This window comes from Drosophila melanogaster, chromosome 2L (genome assembly GCF_000001215.4).
Source record: "Drosophila melanogaster chromosome 2L".
Lineage (NCBI taxonomy): Eukaryota > Metazoa > Arthropoda > Insecta > Diptera > Drosophilidae > Drosophila > Drosophila melanogaster.
The window spans coordinates 22,530,299-22,557,330 of NT_033779.5; the positions used below are offsets into that span (position 1 = coordinate 22,530,299).

General features: G+C 38.5%; 3 protein-coding genes, 1 long non-coding RNA gene and 1 other non-coding gene across 16 annotated transcripts, besides 1 other annotated feature; 3 read left to right on the plus strand and 2 right to left on the minus strand.

The window, feature by feature from the left end:
* Nucleotides 1-1,980: 1,980 nt before the first annotated feature.
* On the minus strand, nucleotides 1,981-6,586 carry RpL5 (Ribosomal protein L5). Of its 4 annotated transcripts, none has more exons than NM_001042925.3 (5): nucleotides 6,323-6,389; nucleotides 6,239-6,267; nucleotides 5,817-6,080; nucleotides 5,319-5,756; nucleotides 3,619-4,765 (listed from the first exon to the last, which is right to left on the minus strand). In NM_001042925.3, exons 2-5 carry the CDS (start codon nucleotides 6,239-6,241, stop codon nucleotides 4,571-4,573), a joined length of 900 nt encoding a protein of 299 aa, NP_001036390.2. In that variant the 5' UTR covers nucleotides 6,242-6,267; nucleotides 6,323-6,389; the 3' UTR covers nucleotides 3,619-4,570. The 4 variants fall into 4 exon arrangements, with proteins under 4 accessions (NP_001036391.2, NP_001036390.2, NP_001036388.1 ...); NM_001042923.3 differs by having other exon boundaries at nucleotides 4,503-4,765; nucleotides 6,323-6,352; NM_001042926.2 differs by having other exon boundaries at nucleotides 1,981-4,765; nucleotides 6,239-6,586.
* snoRNA:Psi28S-2996 lies at nucleotides 5,160-5,295 on the minus strand. Its single transcript, NR_048040.1, has one exon. It is a non-coding gene; the product is annotated as a snoRNA:Psi28S-2996 (small nucleolar RNA).
* Nucleotides 6,587-7,369: 783 nt separating the features above from the next.
* On the plus strand, nucleotides 7,370-10,299 carry CG17490 (uncharacterized protein). Of its 2 annotated transcripts, none has more exons than NM_001299205.1 (2): nucleotides 7,370-10,026; nucleotides 10,080-10,299. In NM_001299205.1, exons 1-2 carry the CDS (start codon nucleotides 8,014-8,016, stop codon nucleotides 10,188-10,190), a joined length of 2,124 nt encoding a protein of 707 aa, NP_001286134.1. In that variant the 5' UTR covers nucleotides 7,370-8,013; the 3' UTR covers nucleotides 10,191-10,299. The 2 variants fall into 2 exon arrangements, with proteins under 2 accessions (NP_001286134.1, NP_001036395.2); NM_001042930.2 differs by having other exon boundaries at nucleotides 7,932-10,026.
* On the plus strand, nucleotides 7,932-18,154 carry lncRNA:CR46268 (long non-coding RNA:CR46268). Of its 6 annotated transcripts, none has more exons than NR_133094.1 (3): nucleotides 7,932-7,989; nucleotides 9,655-10,026; nucleotides 17,242-18,154. It is a non-coding gene; the product is annotated as a long non-coding RNA:CR46268 (long non-coding RNA). The 6 variants fall into 6 exon arrangements; NR_133095.1 differs by lacking the exon at nucleotides 7,932-7,989 and adding an exon at nucleotides 7,992-8,057; NR_133096.1 differs by lacking the exons at nucleotides 7,932-7,989; nucleotides 17,242-18,154 and adding exons at nucleotides 7,992-8,695; nucleotides 10,080-10,980.
* Nucleotides 18,155-18,668: 514 nt separating this feature from the next.
* Nucleotides 18,669-19,833: a mobile genetic element.
* CG17493 (uncharacterized protein) lies at nucleotides 19,766-25,997 on the plus strand. Of its 3 annotated transcripts, none has more exons than NM_001273763.1 (2): nucleotides 19,766-20,190; nucleotides 20,250-21,487. In NM_001273763.1, the coding sequence occupies exon 2, from the start codon at nucleotides 20,261-20,263 to the stop codon at nucleotides 20,807-20,809; it is 549 nt and encodes a 182-aa protein (NP_001260692.1). In that variant the 5' UTR covers nucleotides 19,766-20,190; nucleotides 20,250-20,260; the 3' UTR covers nucleotides 20,810-21,487. The 3 variants fall into 3 exon arrangements, with proteins under 3 accessions (NP_001260692.1, NP_001260693.1, NP_001036396.2); NM_001273764.1 differs by having other exon boundaries at nucleotides 19,942-20,190; nucleotides 20,250-25,997; NM_001042931.3 differs by having other exon boundaries at nucleotides 19,942-20,190; nucleotides 20,250-21,364.
* The last annotated feature ends 1,035 nt before the right edge of the window (nucleotides 25,998-27,032 follow it).

Here is a 27,032-nt window from a genome sequence, read left to right on the forward strand (position 1 = left end):
ATCAACTCTGGGTTGATGAATGACATGGTCGCCCCTGTGTCTATTAGGAATTTTAGCGGATATCCAGATTTGAGGTGGATCAAAATGTATGGTAATGGGGACCCGGGTTGTTTCTTTATTAAGTATCCTGTCTCTCTCTCGAGGCACTTTGTGGAAAATTTGAGTCCTCGTCTATATTGTGAAGTTGGGAGTTTTGGGTGTATTTCTCGGAATCTTGTTCTATATTATGAACAGAACCCCTGTTTTTATTTGAGTTCAGATTTTCGAATTTCCTTGGTTCGTAGGAACGGTCATTTTGGTTGTCTTTTGGCATTATTGCCTTCATATTATACTTTCTACGTGGGGAATAATCTCTGTCATTCGAGGAATATTGTTTATGGTCCCTCTTTCTTTCGTTATATCTTGGGTCATAGTTATTCTTACGATTGCCCTGATAACCACGAGAGTCCATTTGTCTTTTGTAATCTGTCACTCTAGTTTCTTGTTTTCTTTTATTCTCCTGGAAACAAATGTCTCTTTCTTTCATGGCCCACTGAAAGGCTTCTTGGAGGTTGGTAGGCCTCATAGACCTTACCGCTAGGCCAAGTGGGCCTTTAATGCCCGTCGTGAAAATATTTAGACAAGTTTCTCCGAAGAACTCCTTCTTTGATCTGATTGGTATCGGTTCGAGGTCTAGGGTATCTAATAGTTTGAAAAGAGCTGTCTTAATTTCACAGATTTTCTTGAACAAAATCTGGATTGGGAGTTGAGCGTGAGCGAGACCATATAATTCGGCCATTAGGGCTTGCACGTCTCGCTTGTCGGCACAGAACAAAATTAGTGCGTCTTTAATTTCATTCCAATTAAGACCAGCTCCTGCTGTATGGATCGCATCCTCGGCTTTGCCCTCCAGTTTCTGTCTAATCGCCCTCCAGAGGGTGCGTCCGTATGGTGTTTTGTCTGTGTCCCTAATTGAAATTAGAATTTCTTCCACGTTATTAATAAAGTCGAGTAGTCTATTTGGATTGCCATCATAAGGTGGCAGGAAACTAACTGGAATTCTTAGAGACGAAAAGATGTCTGCCTGGCTTGGCATTAACGTGGCTTGGTTAGAACCTGAAGAGCTCAGAGTCGAAGTCATTGAAGATAGTGAAGGTACACTTCCCACTGCCTGGAGTTGAGTTTCGTTTGGGTCTTCCCTAATATCAGTTAAGCTGGTACTAGCTCTAAGCTTGCTCCTAGTGTTTGGGAAAATTTATTTTACTTTGCCAATAGTAGACATTTAGAGAAAGGTTACTACCTGCCACTGCCTAATCAAAGAGCAAAGGGTCTTGCAGCAAACAGAAAAATGTGTGCATCGAATGTTGAATTTTTTAACAAAAAGTTATTTAAAAAAAATAACTTAAAAATATATGTGTCGTTGTTAGAAAGGTCTTAAAAATATGTGTGTTGTTAACGATTAACAAAAATATGTGTGTTGTTGTTGTATTCGATGAGTGTAGACTTCTATACCTTGATTTAGTGTGTGTTTAAAATCTGGAATTATTTTGGCAATATTATTGTCTCCTTTTTATTGTTCATAGTTTTCTTCGGTTGTAAGGTAAGAATGAGAAGTGTACAAAATAGGGAATGTATATTTGTTCCGTTACATATTTCTTATTTAGTTATATTTATATATATATATATTTTTATTATTATTTGTGAATCTCCATCACATTGCGCTTTAGTGACCTATTCGATTCAGTTCGGTTGCGTCCGGCATGTCAAAGTATGATTTGACTAGCCTATGTGACCTGTTCAACCATGTACTGCTTCGGTGTCCAGCGCTATTTGTAATTCACGTTTGCTTGTTTTTTTTTTTTTTTTTTTTTTTGTCGTCCAAAATGGAACTAACTGTGCTTTTATTTTTCAGACTTAAGCTAAGCTAAATGTTTACAAAAGAATTCTAGTGTTCGTTGGCAACATGTATATATCGAAGTGCTGGTGCGGCGGTTCTTGTTTCTTAACCGAGAATTGTCGCAATCACATCCTGTCAAAGTGCTGTGTCTGCATTTGCAACTCGAATCAGCTCATAGGGGCAATGACTGTCTTGGCGGCTTGGCGGGTGGTACCGAATCGTGTATACTCTGTACTGTGATATCGGTAACTCCTCCCCCCTAAAATGAAGTGAATCAGCTCATAGGGGCAATGACTGTTTTGGCGGCTTGGCGGGTGGTACCGAATCGTGTATACTCTGTACTGGGATATCGGTAAGTCGTGCGCTCGGATGTTGAAATAATGGGCAGTTAGTCACAACACGCGAGGAGCCATACGTATGCGGGGATTGACGAGAAGAGTACCGGCGCGAGTCGCGCGGTCAGGACAGTCTAAATAGAGTGTTAAGGCGAAGGCTAGAACGTCCGGCAGTGAGAAGTCACTGAAGATCGAACTGTGAAACTGTCTGGCAATGAGAAACGCACAGACCAAAGAAGGCCCAGTCGAACAGGCACGTGGTCCGTTGTCAAGGAAACTCACTACAACGATGGCAAGGCGATGCAGGAGCAAGGGCGCAAGTGACGGCGATCACCGGAGGAGTCAGCTGTAAAATACTTCAATAAAGCTACTTTAATCTGAAACCCTGTCTTCTTCTCGGTCGGGCAATCACAAAAATATAAAATTGGTGGGACGAACCCACAAGCTCTTTAAGCTAGCCGCTGCAACTCGTACCGAGCAGAACTAAGAAAAACAGTTCATTACACTGGGAAAACTTCAGTAAACACAACTATATGGGATGCAAAGGAAAGGCTATGAGAATTCAAATAAGTTAGTTTGCTACGCAAGGCTCTATCTTTTTGATAGACGTTAGTATTTTAAGGAAGGTCATGGACCACTGCGGATGGTGCAGTGGTCTGGACGGGCCCCTTTTCTTATATTTTTATCCTTGGTTTCCAAGTATTTTACCGCCATAATATAAATATATATGGAAATGGTTAAAAAAAAGCTCATTAGGGACAGTTATTTTAAAAGATGAAATGCCACTTGTGTAAGAAAATTGTATTTTTGAGGGGTCATTTGTGCCGGTAGTCCGGACTCAATATTCACTTGTGGTCATAAACTAATCGGGACAGGTGGATAGAACGGAATCTTTAGCAATCCCAAGCTGGACTCCCATCCGCTGCCGATGTTAGCAACATTTGTGGATTTGCTACGATTTAGAACTGTGATCAGCTGTGGATTCCTGTTGCCAGTGGCTGCGTGGCGTTTCCCTTAGGCAGCCAACCATTAGCGGCTTTCTTGTGCTTTGGAAATTCCTCTAAAGGCTATTAAAATGTGAATCTAGCACAGAAAGGAGATCATCAGCTCAACGAAAACTATCTCTAGCTACGCAAAATTAAAATTAAACTTTATAGTACAGAAAGAGATCAGTTTGCACGATTAGAGGTTTAGATTTTGTTTGGGAGAGCGAGAGAGCGGATCCACAGTGCAGTGCACAAAAACAACATGAAACAGCACTACGCAACGAACAAAAGAGATAGTAAACAAAACACAAAGACAAAAGATTTAGTTAATTTCCTAGTGCAAAAATAAAAAAAAACACACGTAAAGCGAACGGAGTTTTAATAATTATCTTTACAAAATTAAATTATAAAAGAAATTTTTAAAAAAGCCTCCTCTGGAGACCAACCTTTTTCTTTGGGAATATCATTTGAATGGAGGTTATGGTTACTAGATGTTAAAAAAATTATCAGGAGAGTGCTATAGTTCAAGCAAAGACACTAGAATTCTAGGGTCTTTGGTTCAAGTGATCGACTTAGATACTCAGCTTATGGGAACACAAGTAAAACAAAGCTAGTGTGAATGCGAACTCAAATTGAATTATTTTTCTGGGATCTTGATAGATATTAAGAAGTAAAATGAGAAAAAATTTAAAAATTGTACCAAAGTGTGGGCGTGACCGGTTCGGCGGCTTTTGGGCGTTAGAGTAGGCATGGCAAAACGTTTTTTGGCAAATGGCCAAAAATATATGGTTCAAAATGTGGGCGTGGCAGTTTTGTGCAACTTGTGGGCGTGCCAACATGGCTCGAACTTGTGCTGCGTTTTTGTCTCTGGGCAGTCTGTGGGCGTTTACTCGTCATAGTAATTGGCAAGAGTAAAGTGTGAGCGTGGCCCTTTTTTATGCTGTTTTTTTCTGGCCAGAAATGGCTGTGTATTTGAATTAACTTGTCTTAATTTGCCTTTGGAATACATTACCTACCAGAGAAATGTTAAGCAGTGAATTGATGAAATAGTGTTCCACTGCGGCCGAAACCGAATTAAGTACACAAGTTCCCATCTTACCATTAATGACTCTTAATTTGTAATTTGTACGGAGGGATGTGGGGTTTTTCTAGATTTAATACCGATTCAGTTCATTCCTCACTTAAGGTAATTTTGTATTTAGACTAGTATTGCCCCATTTCTGTCACATTTCTCGGCCGCACACTACAGATTGAAATTTTTAAGAAGAGTTTCCCAAATAATGGCTGTTAATTACTACCAATTGTCGCTGGTGTCATTAGAACTGTTTATTTATTTTTACACCAATATAAACTGAAGCTGGTGACGAACACTTTTAAGCCTCAGTTTCAGACTGCAGCTTGGCAACATATGCTGCCTTATGAGCTGCAATCTTAGTCTTCCGTTGCTCGTTTGTGAGTTTCTTAGCATTCCACCTTTTCTTCGTAACGGCAGAAGACTTCTTAGCGGTGACCTTGTGTGTAGGGTCGTTACGAATTGCCTGGTGGGCTTTTTTATAGATATCCTCAAGCTGCAAAACCAAAGTAATGAATTAGACTTTTAATAATTAAATCAAGATCAAATTGTTAAAGCTCATATTTTTAAGACTAAATAATATATATGGTTATCTGAATTTAAATATACAATATTTGATGAAAAGTATGGACCAGGTTGAAAGACAAAGCAGTATATGTAATATGGATCAAGATCGCTAACACAGTCGATACGCAACATAAATTTTGAGAGCTCGGAATCTGAAATTCAACATACAGATGCACGAAGCATAATAAGATCAGCCCTTAAGGCAACAGGAGCATTATCTGCTCGGCTGGTGATCATAATCAAGGCATATATTGTCCAAATATGCTTTTTAACGAACCTATTATGTTATTTAATTCGCGAGTATTTGGATTATAAATTGTATAAAATGTGTAACCATAACAGGAAGTGTGATCCATTGGGAGAAAAACTTCGAACATAGGTTGCAGATTTTATGTTGTCCACTTATGGCACAGTTAGCGTCGTGTGCGAAACGCAGCTGTAATTTTTTAAGTGGACGTCTTGAAAAACTATGTAGTACTTACATCATCAGCACGAATGCCCAACTTGATGTATCGGCTAAACTGCCTTTTGAAGCTCTCCTCATCCTCCTCCTCCAAAGAACGCATATAGTCTGCAACGTGCTGGCCAAATATATGAGCGCGATGCACATCGGCATTAAAGCTCTTGGTTTCAGCAGAGTATCCAGGAAAGCGTTTCACAGAGTGAGGTATGTTTAGACCACCATCAACTGCTCCCTTCATAGCGCCAAACACACGGGCACCAGTTGTAGTACGAGCGAGTCCAACATCCAAGAAGCAACGGAATGCCCCTGGGCCGTCATCAACAGGCTCGACGTTGAACTCCTCACCAGTCACTTCAGTGCATCCTGCATATAGGGAGTCCAGTCCCAACTTGTTAAGGACACGACGGGCGACCAGCAGGCCTGTGCAGTAAGCAGCAGCGTAGTTGGTCAATCCAACCTTAAATAAATATAATGGGCCATCAAGTTGAGTACGCCAGAACGCAGTGGGAAAACTCACCTGGATCCCGTATTTGGGAAGCTCATGGGAATAAGCAGCGCACACCACGCGATCACCCTCGATGCGAGCATAGGCGATCTGTACTGTGATGTCCTTGTTGGACAAACGTACGATCAAACGGTACTTGGGAGTGTTGTACTTGTTCTTGTCCTGAAATGTTAGGCGTTTCCTGGCATAGTAATCGGTCTTTCCTTCGCGACGCCTTCGGAACTTGACTTGGTACCTCTTAAAGTACTGCTTGTTCTTGACTACCTTAACGAAACCCTGCAAAAAATAAAAACAAATGCAACTAATAAGCCAAACTTTTTAGACGCCTGAACACATCATTTTCTCGGCACGACCAAATCACTTATTTCAGTATTTATCTTAATAAATAAATGCTCAATGTTTCGAGTCCATGCTCGCTTTTCTATAGCACCTACCATTTTAAAATTTGATAACAATATAACCGCTAAAATAAAAAAGATTTATTAAAATCACGTGGAGTAGAAATATTTTACACATACCTCGCCGGAAATTGCTAGCAAAAAGAAGGAAAATAGTGCGGCCTTATTGGATCCAAGAAACAAATGTACTAAAAAATACCTTACAATAAAAATAATAAATGCCAATATAAGGCAAGACAGCGTCAAAGGCACAGCACAACTTATGGAACACTTGGAAATGGTGTCCAATTTAGAATTATTTATTTTCGATATTAAGTTGATAAGTTTCCTTTCCAGAATAGTGATGTGGAATCAGATTGACGTAGGTGTTAACATTCAACAACGCAATTTCTTAAAGTACGAAACAAGCGATGTGAACGGTATGAACGATATGACAGGTTTACACTGCTAATCGCATTTAATTTCACTTCAATAGCCATGTGAAGTATGACAATTAGATCAAGTAATGTTGTTAAATGCTACATTGTCTAACTGAGTTGTCTTCACAGATAGGGACGAAATAGAATTTTAAACTGCAATCACTGTACTATAATTTTTATATCCTCTGCTCGAATATATTACGGATTTTTTAATCGTATACTATACTAGATTCAATGAAAAATATGTACAGGTAGAAGGAAGCGTTTCCGATTTTGTAAAGTATATCAGGCATGCTCTGATAATAAAAAAATTTTAAGGGTATATTAAGAGTTGGCTTCTTGATATTGCCCAAAATGTTACCAAATTAGACAAAGGGTGACCCAGGAGGAAGTGTAACATCGGTTAAAATGGTTGGGACGTCCGCTTTAAGCTTCAGAGAAGTGGAAATGTGTAAATGTATAGCTTTCACATTAGAGTGAATATAAGTAAAATTTATAGGCTTGGAAAGATAGGCGAAATTCAATAATGAAATATAAGCCACCTAAACCCAAAAAGACCTAAAACCTAAAAGAAATATTTAACGTCTTATTATACGAATTAGTTGTAAATTAACTTCGACGTGACTACACGAAAATACACATATTTTTCCAGTGAAATCTATAATGAATAGCGCAAGTGTCATGTCTTTCGCTAGGAACTGTAGCATCGGCTTAGAGAATCTTAAGGCCGTTATATCTATTTGAACCAGTTCAGTCTTTCCTTGACCTTAAACACAATGTGACCCAAACCATGTTTCTCAAGTTGTGAAAGTGATAATAAAAAACTACTGGACCGATTAGCAATGCAATTTGTTGTGAAGATCCCGAAATTTTTTGAGCCTTTTTGAAAGTGTTCGTTTCCCCATTTTGCAAACATTTTAGTTCGTCGCCGATAAAAAAACGAGTTTGTTTGGCGACAGTGTTTGATTTGATTATTTCTGACTCAAATGAAATTGTGGCCAAAATCACAAACTAAATAACTAAAACATATAATTGCTTTGGGCAAACATTTATTTAAAAAAAAATATGTCTTCATTCTTCCCTACAAATCGACTGCAAAAATTATATTTGTAGGGTCTAGTATCTGCTTATGACTCGTTCGAATAAAAAAACGTATCTGCCTTGGCAATAAATATAGTGGTTAAATTTAAACCGCCCGACCGATTTCTCGGCTTTAAGTTTGCCTAACGCTTTTGTTCTCGTAATAGTGAGATTAGCACCGAAAATGCTGGGATGTGCTTAGTGGGTCTTTGTTGTTATACAAATGAAGATTAGTTAAGGAACTCTCCTTATAAATAAATAACGTTTTACCGCTTTATACTCGCCAAGGTCGCACTTATAATCACATTAACCATGAACCCGTACAATAAGTTTCAAGATATGGTTTTAAAGCAATGGTTGGTCATGGATGATGCACTTTTCCAAGCATGTGGGTTTTGTCTAGTTGCGGCATCTGATGACCAGTCGGTGTTTATCACTTGGGACAAGTATTATTTGCTAAACATACGCTTTAAGATGCCAGAGGACAGCTGCAGGATAAAAATGACTGCTGTGCGAATTCCTGTGCCTAAAAGTGGAGGAGGCTATATTAGGAGTGTGCATGCTTTGAGGTACAATACGATTCTGCATATGTCGAATGGGGAGTTATACAGCTTTACCTCATTTAAGGCCCTGAATCTTATAAAATGGCTCAATGCAGTTCGTTGTTTAGCTATAGTCGATGTGGGATTCAGCGTGATTCGAATAGAGAATCGCCGACTGCTGCTGCAGACGTATGTTGATCTTCCTGATTGGGAAAAGGACAAGTGTACACTGCAACATTCATTTGACATAACTTTTGACCAGGAGAACATATTTCAGAGCGACTGGCAGCATAACGAATACACTCTGACAACTTTAAAAGTGACCGAAAAGGAAGAAGAGTTCGCACGAACTCTTTTCGGCACAAGAGCGGCAGAACAAAATTATATTCACATATTCAGCATAGGTGGACATGTATTTGCGTTGGCTTATAATTACAAAACAACATCAGATAGTACCGGTCCTGACTATAATATCGAGCTCCTGTGCATTTATGCAGCGCACGTTAAATTCATTAAACTGCTACCAATGGAGAACCTTTGTTTGATTTTTCTCGGCTCTGGCAGTATAGACATGTGGTACACGTCCAGGCTCCTTTCTATAAAACAGCGTCAAATTTTTCACACAGGTGCTGAATGGCTGGACTACGATGCAACAAGTGCCAATGGCGACGTCTATTACACAGACGGGAACCAGCTAGTGCGACTGCGATTCAAATACAACGCCCAGCTTGACGAGTGTTTTGTCTACACCTTGACGAAGCCAGTCTCCGGGATATACGCATGCTGTTGGATAGACCAAAAAGAAGAATTGTTCTGCCTGAGCGACAACAACACACTTTATTGCATTTCTTTTGGGATGTCCGAAATGAACGATCAAACGCTGAGAATTTCAACGCCGAACTTTGCACCATCAGCTTTGATGAGACTGCAGCACAATGCCGAAGCCTTGCAGGAATATAAAAAACATCCTGATTCACTAAGGCAAAAATTATATAGGGAGTATAAGCAACAGCAGCTTATATCTATGAGTAAAAATATCCGGAGAGTAAATGCGGCCATTAAAACCTCACTGGAATACCACCTTCAAGTACCTATTGATATTGTCAGGGATAATGTTCTTCTACAGGCAGCGCAGAGTCTAGATCTTGATCAGAAAAGCTGTATATACGCTGTGCTTAACGTCAGACTTATCGATAGCCGGCCCCTATTGCAGGGGACATTTTGGAAGCTTTTGATATGCTATGACAACCGCATCAATGTCCTCCTACTGCCCACAGAAGTACTTGTTAATAAAAAATGTTGCGTGGTTATAGCGTTAAGTAAAATGAAAAACGAGCATCTGCCTCATTTTAAAATCCAGCTTCTGCAACTTGTGGAACTTAATGAGCAATCATGTGCTGTACTTTTTCAGGTACCGGTAGAAAGTTGTGGAAATACATTCCGAGCAATTTTCAGTGGAAGAATAGTACCTGCGAAATACAGGTTGAACAATAAGCAATTTATGGAAAGGAAACCAAGTATACCAAAAATCAGGCAGGTCAGCAGTCTTGGAAGTCAATTCACTTTTCCCAATATAGCGGATCTATTTTGCAATGCCGTCTCCATTCACAATGACTATTGTAAATTGCATTTTATAAACGAAAAGTTGCAATTCCATTTAAATGGAATGTTGGAAAGTAAAGATGCTTCAGCGATTTACTATTTTAAGCAACATATTATTCTAAACTCGGATCAACTGGAATCTGCATCCAAAAATTATGACATGACCTTTCATACAATAATGGTAAGTAAATAATTTATCTTTAACCTAAGATTGATCTTAAAAGAAGATTTCAGAGCGACGTTGACCGATTTCGGTACCGACAATGTAACGACATCTTGGCCCCTGGAACAAATTTTTCCGTTTTAAAGTCAAAATATAATATCATTAGAAATGACATTCATTAAGAATTTTGCGTACATCGAAACTATTCAATAACCTTTTACGCTCACTTTTCTTATTTATACCCTATAGTTAGATAAACTAAATCTAAATCTAATAAACTAAATCTAATCTAATCGTTCCAAGGCTTGTACGTATGATATTTTAGACACCAGACCCATATCCAAAAGTTGTCATTGTGTAATCCTCTTCTCTGCATTATTAAGAAAATTATTGAATTGTGTCTATCACAAGCGCAAAGATCATCCCATCAGAACTATGCTATGTGATTTTTGAAGTAATAGCGCAAACATTGTTGTTGTCTGGACTTTAGATGATAAATCAATCGCTCAGCTACAAGATAAACATTTTGTACAAGAAAAATATAATGAGTATATATGCTTAGTTATAAAACAAATAAAATATTCTTAAGATGTTCATTTGGGTTCATTTGTATATTACACCCTTACCTTATTGGTCCTGTAAATTTCTACCGATTTGCAAAAAAAAAAATGTTTGCCACGCACACTCTAACGACCTAAAGCCGCCAAACCGGTCACGCCACCCTTTTAAAATTTTTTTTGACATTCCCCAATATCTAACGATATCCCAGAAAAATTTTTAAATTTCTCGTTCATTTCCACGAGCCGAGTAACGGGTATCTTATAGTCGGGGAACCCGACAATAGCATGCATTCTCCCTTGTTTAATTTTAAATCATCCATATCGTAAGTTTTTTCTTATAAATTTAGCGACGGGTTTCAGGTTTGTACTTTGCGAGTAAATAATAATATTTTAAAATATTTTATTTGAATCTAATTAGGCGTTTTTCGTGTTAGTTCTTTTATTTATTTATTTTAACAGCATCAAACAGCTATAAACTTGCATCTCTACATTTAATTATTGTAATTTTTACGTTATTATTATTGATTATTTCAAATACAGTTATACATATGTATGCTGTCTTGCAGATGTAAATAAACAAAATATAAATCAACCGCTTCTAAGTGTAAGGACGGTTTTTGTCATGCAAGGATGACAAAAAGGAGCGGATTTTGAGTGGATGAGTGGATTGCATTGTTATTGGGGCTTCACGGGTGCATTCGGTTTCATTTCCAAATATATCTCCATGCCGTCACCAAAAAAGTGTCTGCATAGTGCAAAATGGCCGTTAGTGTGGCCGTTACACATCTTGTTATTCTAATGTCTTTGGTTATGCCGTGACACAGATTCGACGGTGTCTAAGCACGGTGTCACTCTAAGCCCTTTCTTTTGCCTTGAGTGTTTAAAATAAAAAGCGAATATAATTAAAAGCATTATTGAACTTTGCCTTAGATGATATGGAAAAGCAAAAATATGCAGTAGCCGCCTTTCTGGAGATACAACAGGCATTTGACAGACTCCTGTAGAAAGTGAAGAGGTTGTTTCCATTTGCTGATGTTCCACAAGGAAGCACCCCAAGCCTTACCCTTGGGGGGCACACTTAAAGAGAGAAATGTATTTTCAATTTTTGCGGTCCGACGAAGCGGCTTGCGTCTAAAATTGTTGTCGTTATTGATAAGCAAGAAATGACACTATGCAAACCTAGCCGAAAACAGTTAACATATGAAGGTGCAGGGCCTCAACCTAAAAAAAAAATTAGCAAATAAGCTGGCTGCAGAACAAGGGCATTCAACACCATTTCTCATACATTCTGCTTCAATTTCCGCAAAAAAAACGAAGCAAGCAGAAACGGACTTTGTATTAAAAAAAAGCATAAGCAGTGAAAACATATAGATATATTAAAATAAGTGCTAATGATGCTTTAGCTTTCATAATTGAAAATTGATTTAAAAAGCAGCAATATACTAATATAAAAGCGCTCAATAAGCAGCAAGGATGCGATATTTTACCTTCTTATTCAAAAGTAGAAGCAAAATTGAAATGCAGGCCTTCCGAACATAAAATTTCTGAAAAAAGGCCAGGAGTATCGTAGCAAGATTTGCTAGATCATACAGCTGGCCACATACTTTTAATACAAGAGTAAGTTTTCGATGTTTGCTCAGACCCAACGAATTGTACATTTATTGTGAGCTATGGCTTCGATGGATTTACGGACCAAAGCACGTACAAACAACGCTTTCTATCAAACGAATGTATCGCCCTAGATCAATTCCTTTTCGTCACTACAATTATACCGTTGAAACTAATAGATGAAATCAACAATCGAGTTATTTGGATACATTCATCTCCACAATCGGTGAGCTTTTTGGGCCTTTGAAAATTGAGTTTATAAAGGCTATAAAAAAACTAAGACCATATTCCTACACTTCAAAAAACCAAATAATAGCATATACTGCAGACCAGCGTTCGTTCTCGAACAGCAAGATATTTTCGTCCGTTTTGAATTTGGACTACAAAATCATTTACAATTTTTATATAATTTTGATTTCAATTTCTTGTGAGCACATGATTGATGCGAAAAATTTAAATCTCTATACCATTCTACTTTTAATTTATACATAAAACAATATGCTTGGATATAGAGTACATACATGCTACATAGAGTAGTCACCAACCAATATTGGTACATGGATATCAAATTGTAAACCAATTCATTGTTCCTGTTGGTGTCCTTAGAGATAACGCGTCAGAAACGTGCAACAAACTTAACAAGTTATCATTCTACAATAATAAAGAAGAAGAAGAAGTGGAAGACAAATTCAATTGCCTTAATATATTTTTAGAGGAGGAAGAAGACTTGATAAAATATAAAAAAATTTATTGACTTTAATCTCATAATAATGGTTTTTGCATCTTGTGTCCTCACTTCGCTCCCACGCCAGTCCAGTCCACCAGGGAAGACACCTCCGGATCCGCCGGTTGAACCACAGACATAATAACACCCACACCTCCTTCGCCACCCATCATTCATCCTTTAAAACCGCTTTCATTTGTATATAAATACATTTTTCACATTATTTTCAAGAATTGCTTTTGTGGGCGGAGTTGAAGGCGTGGTCAGTTCAAAAAATAAACAAAAAAAATCAAGTCGCTATCTTTAAAATTGTAATTAATACCAAAATTTCAGGCTTTTTACCCATAGTGCAGCGGAAGATATTCGGGACTGCGGTTGTTTTGTTTGGTCCCTGAGGCTCATACAATAAAAAAAAACACCCAACTTAACAGTGAATACGGACAAATGGCAGGCATTTGTCGAGATTGCTTTTAGAAAATTTTAAGCGGCATAATTTTTCTCTGCGATTGGTCTTTGCAATTGAATGTAATTGAGAATGCTTATTTCTTTGTTTCTTTTTTTTTGTTTGGCCTTTGGCTGCCGACCGTGCACATGCGAATATGGGGATTTATGAACAAAACGAATGTATTTTATTTATATTTATTTAGCCGGATTTAATTATATATTTTTATGTTTTAAGTCCCTACTTGTTTGCCTCTGACTATGATGTATTTCCTGTGAGCGTATATTCCCCGTGATTAGCGACCAAAAGGGGCCATTCAGGATGATAACTGTTGTGCGGTTGTTGTAAAGAATGGCCAAGGAATGGCATTACATGATCCTTCACCACATCTGAGGATCGAGCGAAAGCTTGTAAAGTAAAAGAATCTTTCTGTCCGTTGCCTGTTTCGTGGATGGCGATTAGCCGTTTTTTTTTGTTAACTTGTCGTAGCACGCAATTATATCGTCAGAATAATTTTAATCTGAGATTCCGGGACAAGACCACTGCTGACCCTCGGACCCTCGGAAAAGAAGACTTGAACGGCACCACTCTGATTACCACCCCGACCGGGTTTTGACATACTAGAACTACAATATCAAGAAAAACTAAAATGTTACCAACTAGGAAACTATAATTTATAAAATATGGTGAACAAATACATGCAAACTCAAACAAACAACCAAAACCTTAAATATTTAAAACATATTACATTCCTTATATGGTCGTAAAACAAGTGAATATATACAGTTTATTAAATGGTAAATCAGTTATTATAAATTTAATCTACAAATTTAAAATATTCTTCAAACGTTTGGAAATCTGCAAAGAAATTTTAAAACATAAATAATTTTATTATTTGATTGACAACATCATTTCATTTTTTATAATTGTTTGTAAACAATTTTCTTATTCAATTTTATTGATATTATTTTAAGAGGAATATATATTAAGAATGCAGACTCCGGACAGCCTAATTTGTGCAATGTTGTTTGAAATTATTGCCGGGGACACAAATTAAAACAACCCCCACCACCGCAAAAAGCTACATTTTTGTTCTTTCAACATTTAGAAGAGCAGCAAACATTTAAAAATATCTGAATAACTCCAAGACTTAACAATTTAAACAAATATCAGTATCTTTGTGTCGGTTAATATTTCTTATTTTATTTGACAACAATATTTTTTAATATGGCAAAGCGAGAGCGTTTAAGAGGACTTCCTTAGTATGTTGCTTACTTGGAATGTCGTGACAGATTCCCCTTCAGTGAGCGCATCACGATTAAACTCGGTTGTTTGGAATATGTTCATACCCTCTCCGCAGAATTGGAAGGGCTTTTGTTATTATCATCTAATACAAACGGTGTCTTAAGTCGGTCAACAGACACCGCCATCTTCTTGTTGTTTCAATGAAAAAGATATCTTTATGTCAATTGGTACCCACGTCATTAAGGATATTGTTGAGCGCAGCTTCGAACTCTGTCCCTGGCTCAGTCTCGGAAGTAATATTTCTTAAAGGTATAGTTTTTGGTCAACGAGAGGACCGATTAACCATTGTTAGACATAGCGCAAATTCAGAACGCAGTTCAGAACAACAATCCGTTTTCGTTAGTCTTCACAAGCCCCATCTTTTTTGGCTACTATATAGAGTTTGTTTGCTTTCAGAATTTAGCGATCTACCAGAATATCGTATAGTTGATTCCTTGATACGCTTGATCTCGTCTTACAAGTTATTCTATTCTTGGAACAAATATTGTACCGAATTTGCAACATCTTTGATCTCAGATTACTCAACTGCGCTTACGGAATTATTATTAGTAGTAGAAGTCACCGATGCTTCGAGCATCTTATCGAAAGTTTGCCCTATTCGGATTTCTTTCAAGCGGTTAAAGTAGGTCGATTCATTGATGATTGTGGTGTCTTAGACAATTTGTCCACCAGTCGAGGTTTAAGAGTAAGGTATTTGTTGTCCACCAGAGGACGTTACTAGATCCTACACATATTAAAAACATCTTCCTCTGAGTTGACGGTTATCAAATCGTTGAGGGGGGCAGGGTTGTGCTGTTGGACGTGGGATACGTTTCGGGGCACGGCTTCCAGATATTAAATATTAAATTAATTCAACTACAACAAGATAAGTCGGTATTTTTGAAAGGTGTGCTGACGCGAAAAGTTGAGTGGGTCAAAAATGACCTTGAAAAAAAGGGATCGTTTGTGAAAAGGGATGAGGAGAGGAGGGAATGTGGCCTAAACATAGTCCGATCGTTTCATGATCAAGCTAACCGGCAAGCTTTTGAGACATTAAGAACTGATGACTGACGAACGATACAAACCCATTTATTTTACAGGCACTTAATTTTATTTTCGTTATGTTGGAGAAGTGAGAGGCTTACCAAGATCCCAGGAACCGAATACGCGAGCTTAGGCTGGCAAACTGGTGCCTGAACATGGCTGCCTCTCCCTCGCCCCACACCGAGGGCACTAATAAGCGTAACGTAACAGAATCGTCACCCAACAAAGGACTTTTCGTATTCCTGAAGGAATAGTGTTTTAGGTTGATTTTACGTTGATAACACTATGATAGGTTAGGTTGTAGGGTGATATTAGCATAACTTTCATCATAAATTGCCAAAATTAATTTGACTCTTTAAAGAACATTGGACTTACATAAATAGTATCAGTGCACGATTGCTTATATATTCTTTTGTTATATTGCTAAGCATTATGAACAACATGTGCGACAGAAAACGCGCGTAAATGTTTCAGAATAGAGGTATGACTTTAAGAGCACTTTTGTTTATCATCTTTTAAAATCATATGTCCTTTGCTTTATTTTATGGGGAAGACAACTAACATGCCACCCTTAGGGTTAAAAATTAAATTAATACGAACGCACAAATATGTATATGTATGCTCTGCTTTATTTGGAGATGCGAATTAGATTAGCGGCATAAGCTTACAAAGTAGAATTGCTAAATAGATAACGCGACAGCTTTAGCGAGAGAAGAAAGAGTGGAGAAAAGAGGGACTCGAAGAGCGCTGTAGTTACAGTGGTACACATAATCGCGCATGACAAAGCGATTTTTCCTTTTCCTTTTCCTTAGGTAAAGAAAAGATTTCCTTGTTATACAATAATATCGAACAGCTAAAAGCAGCCCGTTTTTTTTTTTTAAATTAACATACATAACTAGTATATGCTAGTATGGTACTAGGCCAATTAGTCAGGTCGTTTGACTGGTTAGGGTTCAAAAATGCGGATATGTCGCTTATTTGTCGATCCAGTACAGAGGAGCAGTGACGACTGAAGACTGATGAACGGTACGAGTCCAATTATTACTTCTAATATTTATTCTCTATTATGTTGGAGCGATGAGAGACCTCACAAGACCCACGACCCGAATACGGTGAGCTTACCTGACATCGGACTGTTCGACTGTTTACAGAACATTGGACTTAAGTGGAACCAGTGCCAGTTAAGTCAAAAGGAAAAATTGACAGTTATCCGAACCAATCAGCTAAGTGTAGAATAACCTTTTAAACATTTTTCTGGGATATTGGTAGAAATGGGAAAATAAAAGAACATATTTGAAAATAAAAAATGGTTCAAATTTCTGGGCATGAGCGGTTTGGCGACCGGTTTGGTGGGAGTGGCAATGTCAATAGAAACTTAAGCGACTAATAAAATTATGAAAAATTAACCAACAATTTTTCAAAAATTTAGGCGCGGCAGTTTTGGGCGATTGTAGGGCGAATCTAGTGTACCCTTTTACTTTACTTTACGTGTAACGGGTATAAAGAGCTGATACAATGGTAACGCATTTAGCGGTGCAAATATAACGTTTCTTTATCAATTATCATTACAGAGAAGGTGGGAAACTGACCGGAAAACGTAAAGCCGACGCTGTCGATGTACTAGGCCAAGTTGACAGGTTGCTTGTGAGGCTCGAGTGCAGGGAAATAGAAGGAGAGAGTGGAGGGGAGAGCCGTGCACTGCAAACTGCAAGCGCGGGAGACACCCGCTGACTATATGAGGGACTTAATCGAGAGAGTCTCGAAAACTTGGAAAACCAGCCAGAGGAGGTAGGACACGTAACAGACCAAATGGAGACCACAATGGGTGAAGCAGCCGGAGGAATAGAACTACCACCACTTGGCTATACTAGGTGTCCCTCCAGTGTGCTTCCGCGGTACCAGTCAAGTTCAGAAGACCGGTCGGATGCTACGGACAGGCGTGAACGAGAGCTAATGAAAATGAGCGTACAAATAAACGCTCTGAAGAAGAAGGTGGATGAATTACACGCCGCAGAGACCTTTACGGAGCAAGACCAATACCACCACATGCACTACCTAGAATTCGTACGGATAGCTTTCTAAGGCTTCAAGACACACCGACACCAGTAAAAGTGTCGCAAGAGTGCTGTAACGACCAGATGCATCGATTGAGGGAGCCCAGGCGAACGGCGAAACCACAGTAGATACCTTAAGAATGCGTTGCCGAGGAACCCAGTCACCAGTTTTTCTCCAAGTAATGACCATCACCTCCGGTTTTCGAATTCGTAAAATTTTTTGATTTGTGAAATGGGTACTTTTGTCTGTCCGAAATGCCTGTAAAAGTAAAGTAAATGCCTGTTTTCATATCAAATCAGATCTTATTTTTAAAGGGAAAATTAGTTCACTTAGCCTATTGATGTTTATTCCATATCCCCAAAATGTCATTCTAGCCACTAAGGTATTTTATAATAAATTTATTTGCGACTCTACCACAGATTTGACATACAAAATGTTGCCGGCAACAAAAATTTTCGATTCGGCAAGGGTCGATAAGTACGTCGCCAAAAGTTATGTCGTGGCCTGCCATATTGTTGGTGAAACGAAACAAACAGGCAGGTTATAAAATTTAAAGAAATTCAAATATCGGAATTAGAACTTCGTAAAAGGTGGCCGCTCTAATGTCTGATAAACAGCTTAAAAAGCTGTTCGAAAGATTTTAATGCTATTTTTGTGATCTTTTATCATTTGCATAGAACAGTCAATGTTTAAATCATCTCTATTTAAAATAAGAAGATTCCAATAATGTGCTCTCGTAGGCAAAAGGCTCATCTTGTCATCCAGTCATTATAACGAGAATAGTATGTTGCTATATGTTACTTTCCTACCAAAATGGTAATATAAGAAATAAAAATAAATATTCATTTGAGGCTTCCACCAAAGACACTAGAGTCTTTGCTTGCACGGTGCTTCATTCAAAAACGAACTATTCGTTTCGCACAGCTGTTTGCTACACTAGTACCAAAGACACTAGAATAACAAGATGCGTAACGGCCATACATTGGTTTGGCACTATGCAGCCACTTTTTTGGTGACGGCCAAAATTGCTCTCTTTCCGCTCGCTCACGCTGAGAACATAAGAAATCTAAAAATAGAATTTGCTTGCTTGTGTGAGTAAAAACAAGAGACGAGAACGCGTATATGTGTGCGTGTTGTGCTAGAAGACGATTTTCGGGCCGAAATTAATTCTGATCAAAGAAATGAATTTACATTGTACATATTAGGGTAGTTTTTTGCCAATTTCGTAGCAATATGATGAAATAAAATAATTTTTAAAAATTCGCGCCCTTCTTATTATAATTTTAAAATTTTAATTTTAATTTTAAAATTTTTTAATTTTAAAGCTTTTTAAATTCGTTTGTTAAAATCGCCGCTCGAATTAGCTACCGTTTACACATTTATATTTATGTTCAATTCTAATTTGTCTCTCATCTGACAATTTTTTAAAAGCAAAATTTTTTTTTGAAACACTTTTAATGTTAATATTACATCATTTTAAGTCAAATGACTTAATAAATATACTAATTAATTAAAGGAAAAACAATAGAAATTATTATAACTACTGTAATTTCATAAATTTCATTAAAATATAATAACTAGAATTATTCTAGTGTCTTTGCTTTGTTCATATCTTGAGGCACGAAGTGCGGACACAAGCACTCAACAATCATTGCCTTATTAATTTTTCACACGCCTCAAGATGAATACTCTAATGACAAATATTCTTACATAAAGTCATTTTTGAAAATTTTTTTTGTGATAATATGTACATAGATTTGGCTATTTCTATTCTATTTTCAAATAATAATAACGTTAAGGCAATGCAAAACAAGAATTTTTCGCATGGTGCCAATTGATCAAAAATAATATAGATTTAAAGTCAAAGAACTTTGATGGTGAAGGGCATATTTTGTCAAATTTACAATGCATGAGCATACGTGTGCACACATAAAGTTGTCTGCTATCACTGTATGCGTAGAAAAGAGCGGTTCGCTGTAGCGCTCTTCGCTCTCTCGCTCTCTAACAAAAATTCGAGAGAGCCTGGAGCCACCTCTAGAGCCACGGCCAAAAAATTGTGTGCCAAAAAATCGTATGGCGTTACGCATCTTGTTATTCTAGTGTCTTTGCTAGTACGATAGATTGCTGGTTCATAATTGTACTCAATTTTAAGTGTCTTTACTGCTTTTACTTTGCTTTTGTGCAAATATATGTGTAGATGTTTCACAAGTGTGAACAGGCCTTAAACATTGTGTTTTTCTGGCATTCTAGTCGGCTTTATTTGAGCTGTTTCACAAACGAAAGATATGGCTTTCTTGTAATCGTGAACCGTAAACTTGTGTGTTGCGCTAGGAATAGGGTGGGCTGTGTAGAGCTCTTCATGTTTATATATATTATAACAAAAATAGGAGCATCCGACAAATCAACCCTCACTCGTATAGTCTATGCGACGTATATCAAGAACTTATACCAACATCTGAAATTACGTGAGTTTCAAATATAACTGAGGCATGCACAAAATTATAAACGTTAATCCCAATTTAAGCCAATCGATTAATGGAGCAAAACTCAACTGCGGCTGGCAACGCCAACCCTGCTACAGTTCCTGCCAAAAGGGGTACGCAACAAGGTCGCAAGAAGTCTGGCCCCAAGTTCGAACTGTCTGAGGCCCAAAAATGCGACATTAAGGAGGCCTTTGATCTATTTGACAACGAAGGCACGGGTTACATTGAGGTAAAGGAACTTAAGGTGGCCATTAGGGCTCTGGGATTCGAGCCAAAAAAGGAGGAGATTAAGAGGATGATTTCCGACATTGACAAGGACTGCAGTGGGCGCATTGCGTTTAACGTCTTTCTGCAACTGATGACTATAAAGATGGCCGAAAAGGACACTAAGGAAGAGATTCTTAAGGCTTTTCGGCTTTTTGATGATGATGACACTGGAAAAATTTCATTCAGAAATCTAAAGAGGGTGGCTCGTGAACTTGGTGAAACACTTACTGACGAGGAACTGCGAGAGATGATAGACGAAGCCGATTTGGACAATGACGGGGAGGTAAATCAAGAAGAATTTCTGCGAATCATGAAGAAGACTAGTTTGTATTAAAGAGCAGCGCTTAATCTTCATTTTAAAACACTTCGTGCGTTCCTGGTGCACTTAATGAAACATTCTCAAAATAATTTGCCGTTTTAAGTCATCAATTATAAATGTAAGTTTTAGATATTTTAAAGTTTTACGTATGAGTATTACATCAAGAAATAATTGTTCAGCTCGTTTTGAATTTTAAACAAAAATACTTTTTCCCGATTTGCGATAAAAGGGCGTAGTAACATCAACTGCAAACATTTATAATATCAAATTTCATGATGGTGAATAGTAAAATTTAAAACAAAATGTAAGGGAACTAATTATTGGTATATGTTACTTGAATTAGGTCACAACGCTACTTTTTACAGCTTATTGTCTAAATCTAAGCAAGGTAAATAAATTCATACAATTTTTAGATAAGAAGGTACAATATCACATCGTCCACAAGTAAATTGCAATGCTTATATCAGAAATGTTACAATGCCTTGCTAGTGTTTATATATTAGTTGAGCATACTATTTAAAAACTAGAACCAAATTTTTATTTTTAATTAAACAATGAAGCTAAAAAAATAAGTGAATCAAAGATTTTTATTTCGATTTGGGAAATGTTATTAACTAAACCAATATACATATTTTACTTATATGTTTATCAATTTCATAAATAAATTCGTGTGCTTGGTTTTGCAAATTTTATTTTTATACCCTACGAAGAGTAAAAGCAAAGACACTAGAATAACAAGATGCCATACGCCATACGACGCCGTGGGTCCCAGGCTCTCCCGGATTTTTGTTCGAGAGCGTGAGAGCGAAGAGCGCTACAGTGAACAGCTATTTTCTACGCATACACTGATAGACAACTCTATGTGTGCACACGTATATGCTCATGCATTGTAAATTTGACAAAATATTCCCTTCATCTTTTTTTTTTGATCAATTGGCACCTTGCGAAAAATTCTTGTTTTTCATTGCCTTAACGTTATTATTATTTAAATATAGCTTAGAACTAGCCGAATCAATGTACATAATTTTAAAAAATAAATTTCAAATATGACTATATTAGAATTAGTATTCAGCTTGCAACGTGTGAAAAATTAATGAGGCAATGATTGCAGAGAGCTTGTGTCCGCACTTCGTGCCTCAAGATATGACTTTTCCCCTTGAAAATATATTTGCGTGCGTTTGAGCAAAAGATGGTAACTGCAGAAACTTTTCAGTTAATGAATTTAATATAATAATTGCCAAGCTCATATCTCTACACATTTTTAAATTTTCACAAAAGTCGAATTGCGAATTAGACGATGATGTTATGTTGCCAATAGAGTTCAATTCGATAATATATCAGCCTTTCATTGTAAAAAAAGAAATACAGCAACAAGAATACTCTGTATCATTTTCCAAAATTGTATAAGACAATGAGAGGTACATACTTTGACCAAAATATAGATAACTTTTTGTGCAATAATGTACTCATTGAATTAACTTCCAGTAGACATTTTGTTAGATATATTGCTAAGGGATCCAGTTGCGATAAAGTTTTTGAAATTATTTTTAAAAATAATAAAAAACAAATGTGTATAAAAAAGTTGATTGTTGAGCAATGCATTAAGTGCACAAAGGAAAGTAGTGCCTTAACAAGAGAAATTTAAAAAACTTTAAAATCATAATAGTCATAAAAGTCATGCCCTACTTTTTAATTATTTTATTTCATCATATTGCTACGAAATTGGCCAAAACTCCACAAATATGTACAAATATGTATATGTCACACCCACACTTTTGAAAAATGTTTTGATATTTTTGCATATTTTTACTAGTCTCGTAAATTTCTAGCGACTTTTACATTTTTGAACAATTCATTAATTTTGTTATTCACCAATATCTATCGATATCCCAGAAAAATTATGAAATTTCTCGTTCTCATTTATACAAGCTGAGTAACGGTATTTGATAGTCTTGTTTCATATTTGTATTAGTCTAAAATTTCTGTCGTTTTGCCCAAAAACTTTTGCCATTTGATATTTTCATATTATTATTAGTTTTTTAAATTTCTATCGACTTGTTAAAAATGTTTTTGCCACTCCCACTCTGACGCCCACTAACCCACCAAAGTTGCCACTCCCACACTTTTGAATATTTTGTTCATATTTTTTAAAATTTTTATCAGTCTTGTAAATTTCTATCGTTTTGCCTAAAAAATTTTTGCCACGCTGACTAACGCATATAAACCAGGTTAATAGAAGAAATGGTACCAAGCTTGACTTTGCACCAGGCAAGCGGTAAAATCGTGGACTTTGGTGGACAATTTAAGCAGGTCAGGCGCTGGAAGCGGGAAGGTCAACCAGGAGGAGAATACGAGTCAACAACCCGAAGCAAGGCATGTGCAAGGGAGCTATAGCAGTGAAAATCAGCAAGGGGCAAGATCACTACGTCGAGACTTTTGAGATGAGGAAAGGTCAGACACAGGTAGCTGATCTCCATTAAGAGATCTAGGTTGAGTTGCCTTGTTACATCCTGTTGACCCTGCGAGACCGTTAGTGTTTGAACTGTCGGTCCCAATACTAGCTAAGATACTCGTGGGTGGAGGGATTGTGGTGAAGACCCGGTCGACAGGGGGTCGCCCTTGGAGAACCGAGCAGGCGTGGTAACGGCGCGAACGGTCAGAGCAGAAGTGGGTTAACTCGGATCCCTTTCGCCTGGCGATAGCCTGGAAGACGCAGCCGTTGGCTACCGTAAGTCCGCGAGGAACTACAATAAACAGGGGTCTGTCGAGGCCGTACGGGACAGAGCAAGGGTCTGGAGGTTGCGGAGTTCGCCTTGAGAGTCCTCCACCTCACCCTTGACTGTGAACGGTGAAACTTCCCTAAGCTCCTCGCCACCAATTATAAGCAAGCATTTCCCCGCAGAGGAGAACCCAACGGCGGGAAGTCAAATTAAAGTGTAAAACATCACAAAATAAAGTTCAAGGAAATAAGGTTGTTCTCAAAGGGGTTGAGGCAACTGTTTCGACCACTGAAATCGTAGAAGCGCTCAAGGAAAAGAACTTTTGTGCAAAAATGGTCATGAACATATTAAACAAAAATAAGGAACCACAACCAATGTTCAAAATCGAGTTGGAGCCAGAGCGCCAGACACTGAAAAAAAATGAAGTTCATCCAATCTACAAGTTACAGCTCCTACTGCATCGGCGTATCACAGTGGAAGAGCCACACAAGCGCAATCGCCCAGTGCAGTGCACTAACTGCCAAGAATATGGCCACACTAAGTCGTACTGTACGCTGAAATCTATTTGCGTAGTCTGTAGTGTAGCTCATAGCACAGCGAACTGCCATAAGAACAAGGAAGACATCTCTGTTAAAATGTGCAGCAACTGCGGTGAAAGTCACACAGCGAACTGGCGTGGCTGTGTAGTATACAAGGAACTAAAGAACCGCCTTAACAAACGCGGAGAATCAATACGCGCTCAGACCACCCACATCGCTCACACTCCGCCACAATCGGGCCCGTCCTACACTGCACCCCCCTACACGTCTAGTGCCTAGTGCTAGTGCCATAAAATCGGAAATTAAATCTGTGAATCCGCTAACACAAAAGTCGACTTCTACTCGGGAAGAACAGAAAATAACTACCTTGAAAGAACAAACGCAGCATATATCAACTGGCATTGAAACGATGATGATCTCACTCCAGCAAACCCTAAAAGAGTTTATGACATTCATGCAAACCACAATGCAAGAGCTTATGCGAAACCAAAATATGCTGATACAGCTTCTTCTGTCATCCAAATCAATATAATGTCTCCACTTCAAATATCTATGTGGAACGCGAATGGCGTTTCACGGCATAAAAACAAACTTGCCCAGTTCTTATTCGAAAAAAATACTGACGTCATGCTCCTCTCCGAGACACATCTAACAGACAAGCACAACTTCCATATCCCAGGATACTTATTCTACGCCACAAACCATCTGGACGGCAAAGCCCATGGGGGCACTGGTATACTTATCAGAAGTCGCATCAAACACCACCTTTATAACAGAACTGAAATGGACTACCTGCAATCCACTTCCATAAGCATGCAATCCAGCAGCGGCCCCGTCACTCTGGCCGCAGTCTACTACCCACCTCGTTTTGTAGTTTCTGAGGACCAATTCTTGGAATTTTTCAACCCACTCGGTGAGCGATTCATAGCGGCCGGTGACTACAATGCCAAGCATACGCAATGGGGATCACGTCTTTTGACCCCAAAGGGCAAACAACTTTACAACGCGCCCATTAAGCCGCGAAACAAGCTCGATCATGTGACTCCGGGTAGGCCTACATACTGGCCAGCAGATCCAAATAAGCTACCGGATCTCATTGACTTCGCAATAACAAGAAAGATTTCAAGAAATAATATTACGGCCGAGTCACTTGCAAAACTATCATCTGATCACTCTCCAGTTCTACTTACTCTCTGGCACCGACCACATATAACTGAGCAGCCCTACAGGCTGACAGGCAACAGGTACGCGAAATATGTTTGTACTCACATGGAACCAACTCAAACAGTACTCACCGACGAGGATGTTGATCGCCTGGTCAAATCGATAGAGGAAACACTTGTTGCTGCAGCCAAGGCCTCTACATCTCCAGACACACACAAAATGACAAATCATAGCAAGACAAATCGTGAAATCGAACAGCTAGTACTTGAAAAACGAAGACTAAGAAGAGAATGGCAGAAACATAGATCCCCAACGGCTAAAGAACATCTAAAAATAGCAACACGTAAACTAACCAGGGCACTTAAGCTTGAGGAAGCCAACGCCCAGCATCTATATATCAAACAACTATCGCCCACCAGCAAAAGGAACCCTTTGTGGAAAGCACACAAAAGCATACAGCCACCGGCAGAAACAGTCGTTCCACTACGTGGTCCCTCTGGAAGCTGGATACGCAGCGACGAAGATAGAGCTAATGCGTTCGCCGATCACCTTCAGAAAGTATTCCAACCAAATCCTGCTAGCAACTCATTTGTCCTCCCTGTGGTAACTAAAAGCTTGCCCCCCTATAAATCCAGTAACATTCAGCCAAAGTGAGATAGCATCTATCATAAAAGATCTTAAGCCCAAAAAATCACCTGGACATGACTTGGTGACACCAAAAATGATCATAGAACTCCCATCGTGTGCGGTTCTGACCTTATGCCATCTCTTCAACGCTATTACGAAACTTGGATACTATCCCCAAAGGTGGAAAAAGGCGGTTATAGTAATGATTCCCAAGCCAGGCAAAGACAAAACGCAACCCTCATCCTACAGACCAATCAGTCTCCTAACGTGTCTCTCGAAACTGTTTGAAAAGGCATTTTTAAAACAACTAACTCCCTACTTAAAAAGGCGAAACACAATACCATCGCATCAGTTTGGCTTTCGCAAAAATCACGGAACGATCGAACAGGTCAATCGCATCACAAACGAAATTCGTACCGCTTTTGAGCACCGGGAATACTTTTCAGCTATATTCTTAGATGTTGCACAAGCATTTGAGCGAGTCTGGCTGGAAGGACTAATGTACAAGATAACAAAACTGCTTCCCCAGAACACGCACAAAGTGTTCGAATCTTATCTCTTCAAAAGAGTGTTCTCAACCAGGTGTAACAGTTCCACTTCACACGACCGCGTTATCAATGATGGAGTCCCCCAAGGTAGTGTACTGGGCTCCGTTCTTTACACCCTATTCACAGCAGACATGCCTACAAACTATCAGCTCAGTAGAGGTTGTCTACGTTTGCTGACGATACCGCAATACTTAGCCGATCTAGATGCCCAGCAAAGGCAACAGAGCAACTTGCCTGCCATCTTAAAATAGTGGAAAGATGGTTTGCGGACTGGCGCATTAAGATAAACGAGACCAAAAGCAGACATGTAACCTTCACACTGAACAGACAAACCTGCCCACCCTGTACCCTGAACAATACATTTATCCCACAAGCAGACGTAGTAACATATCTCGGCGTTCACCTAGATAGACGCCTCACCTGGCGGCGACATATAGAATCTAAGATGACTCATATGAAGCTTAAAGCAGCCAATCTTCACTGGCTTATTAATTACAACTCTCCCCTTAGTCTAGAATACAAAGTACTCCTCTACAATACCGTGCTGAAACCCATCTGGACATACGGCTGTGAACTATGGGGAAACGCTTCAAAAACCAACATTGAAATCGTACAGCGAGCCCAGTCCACGATTCTGCGA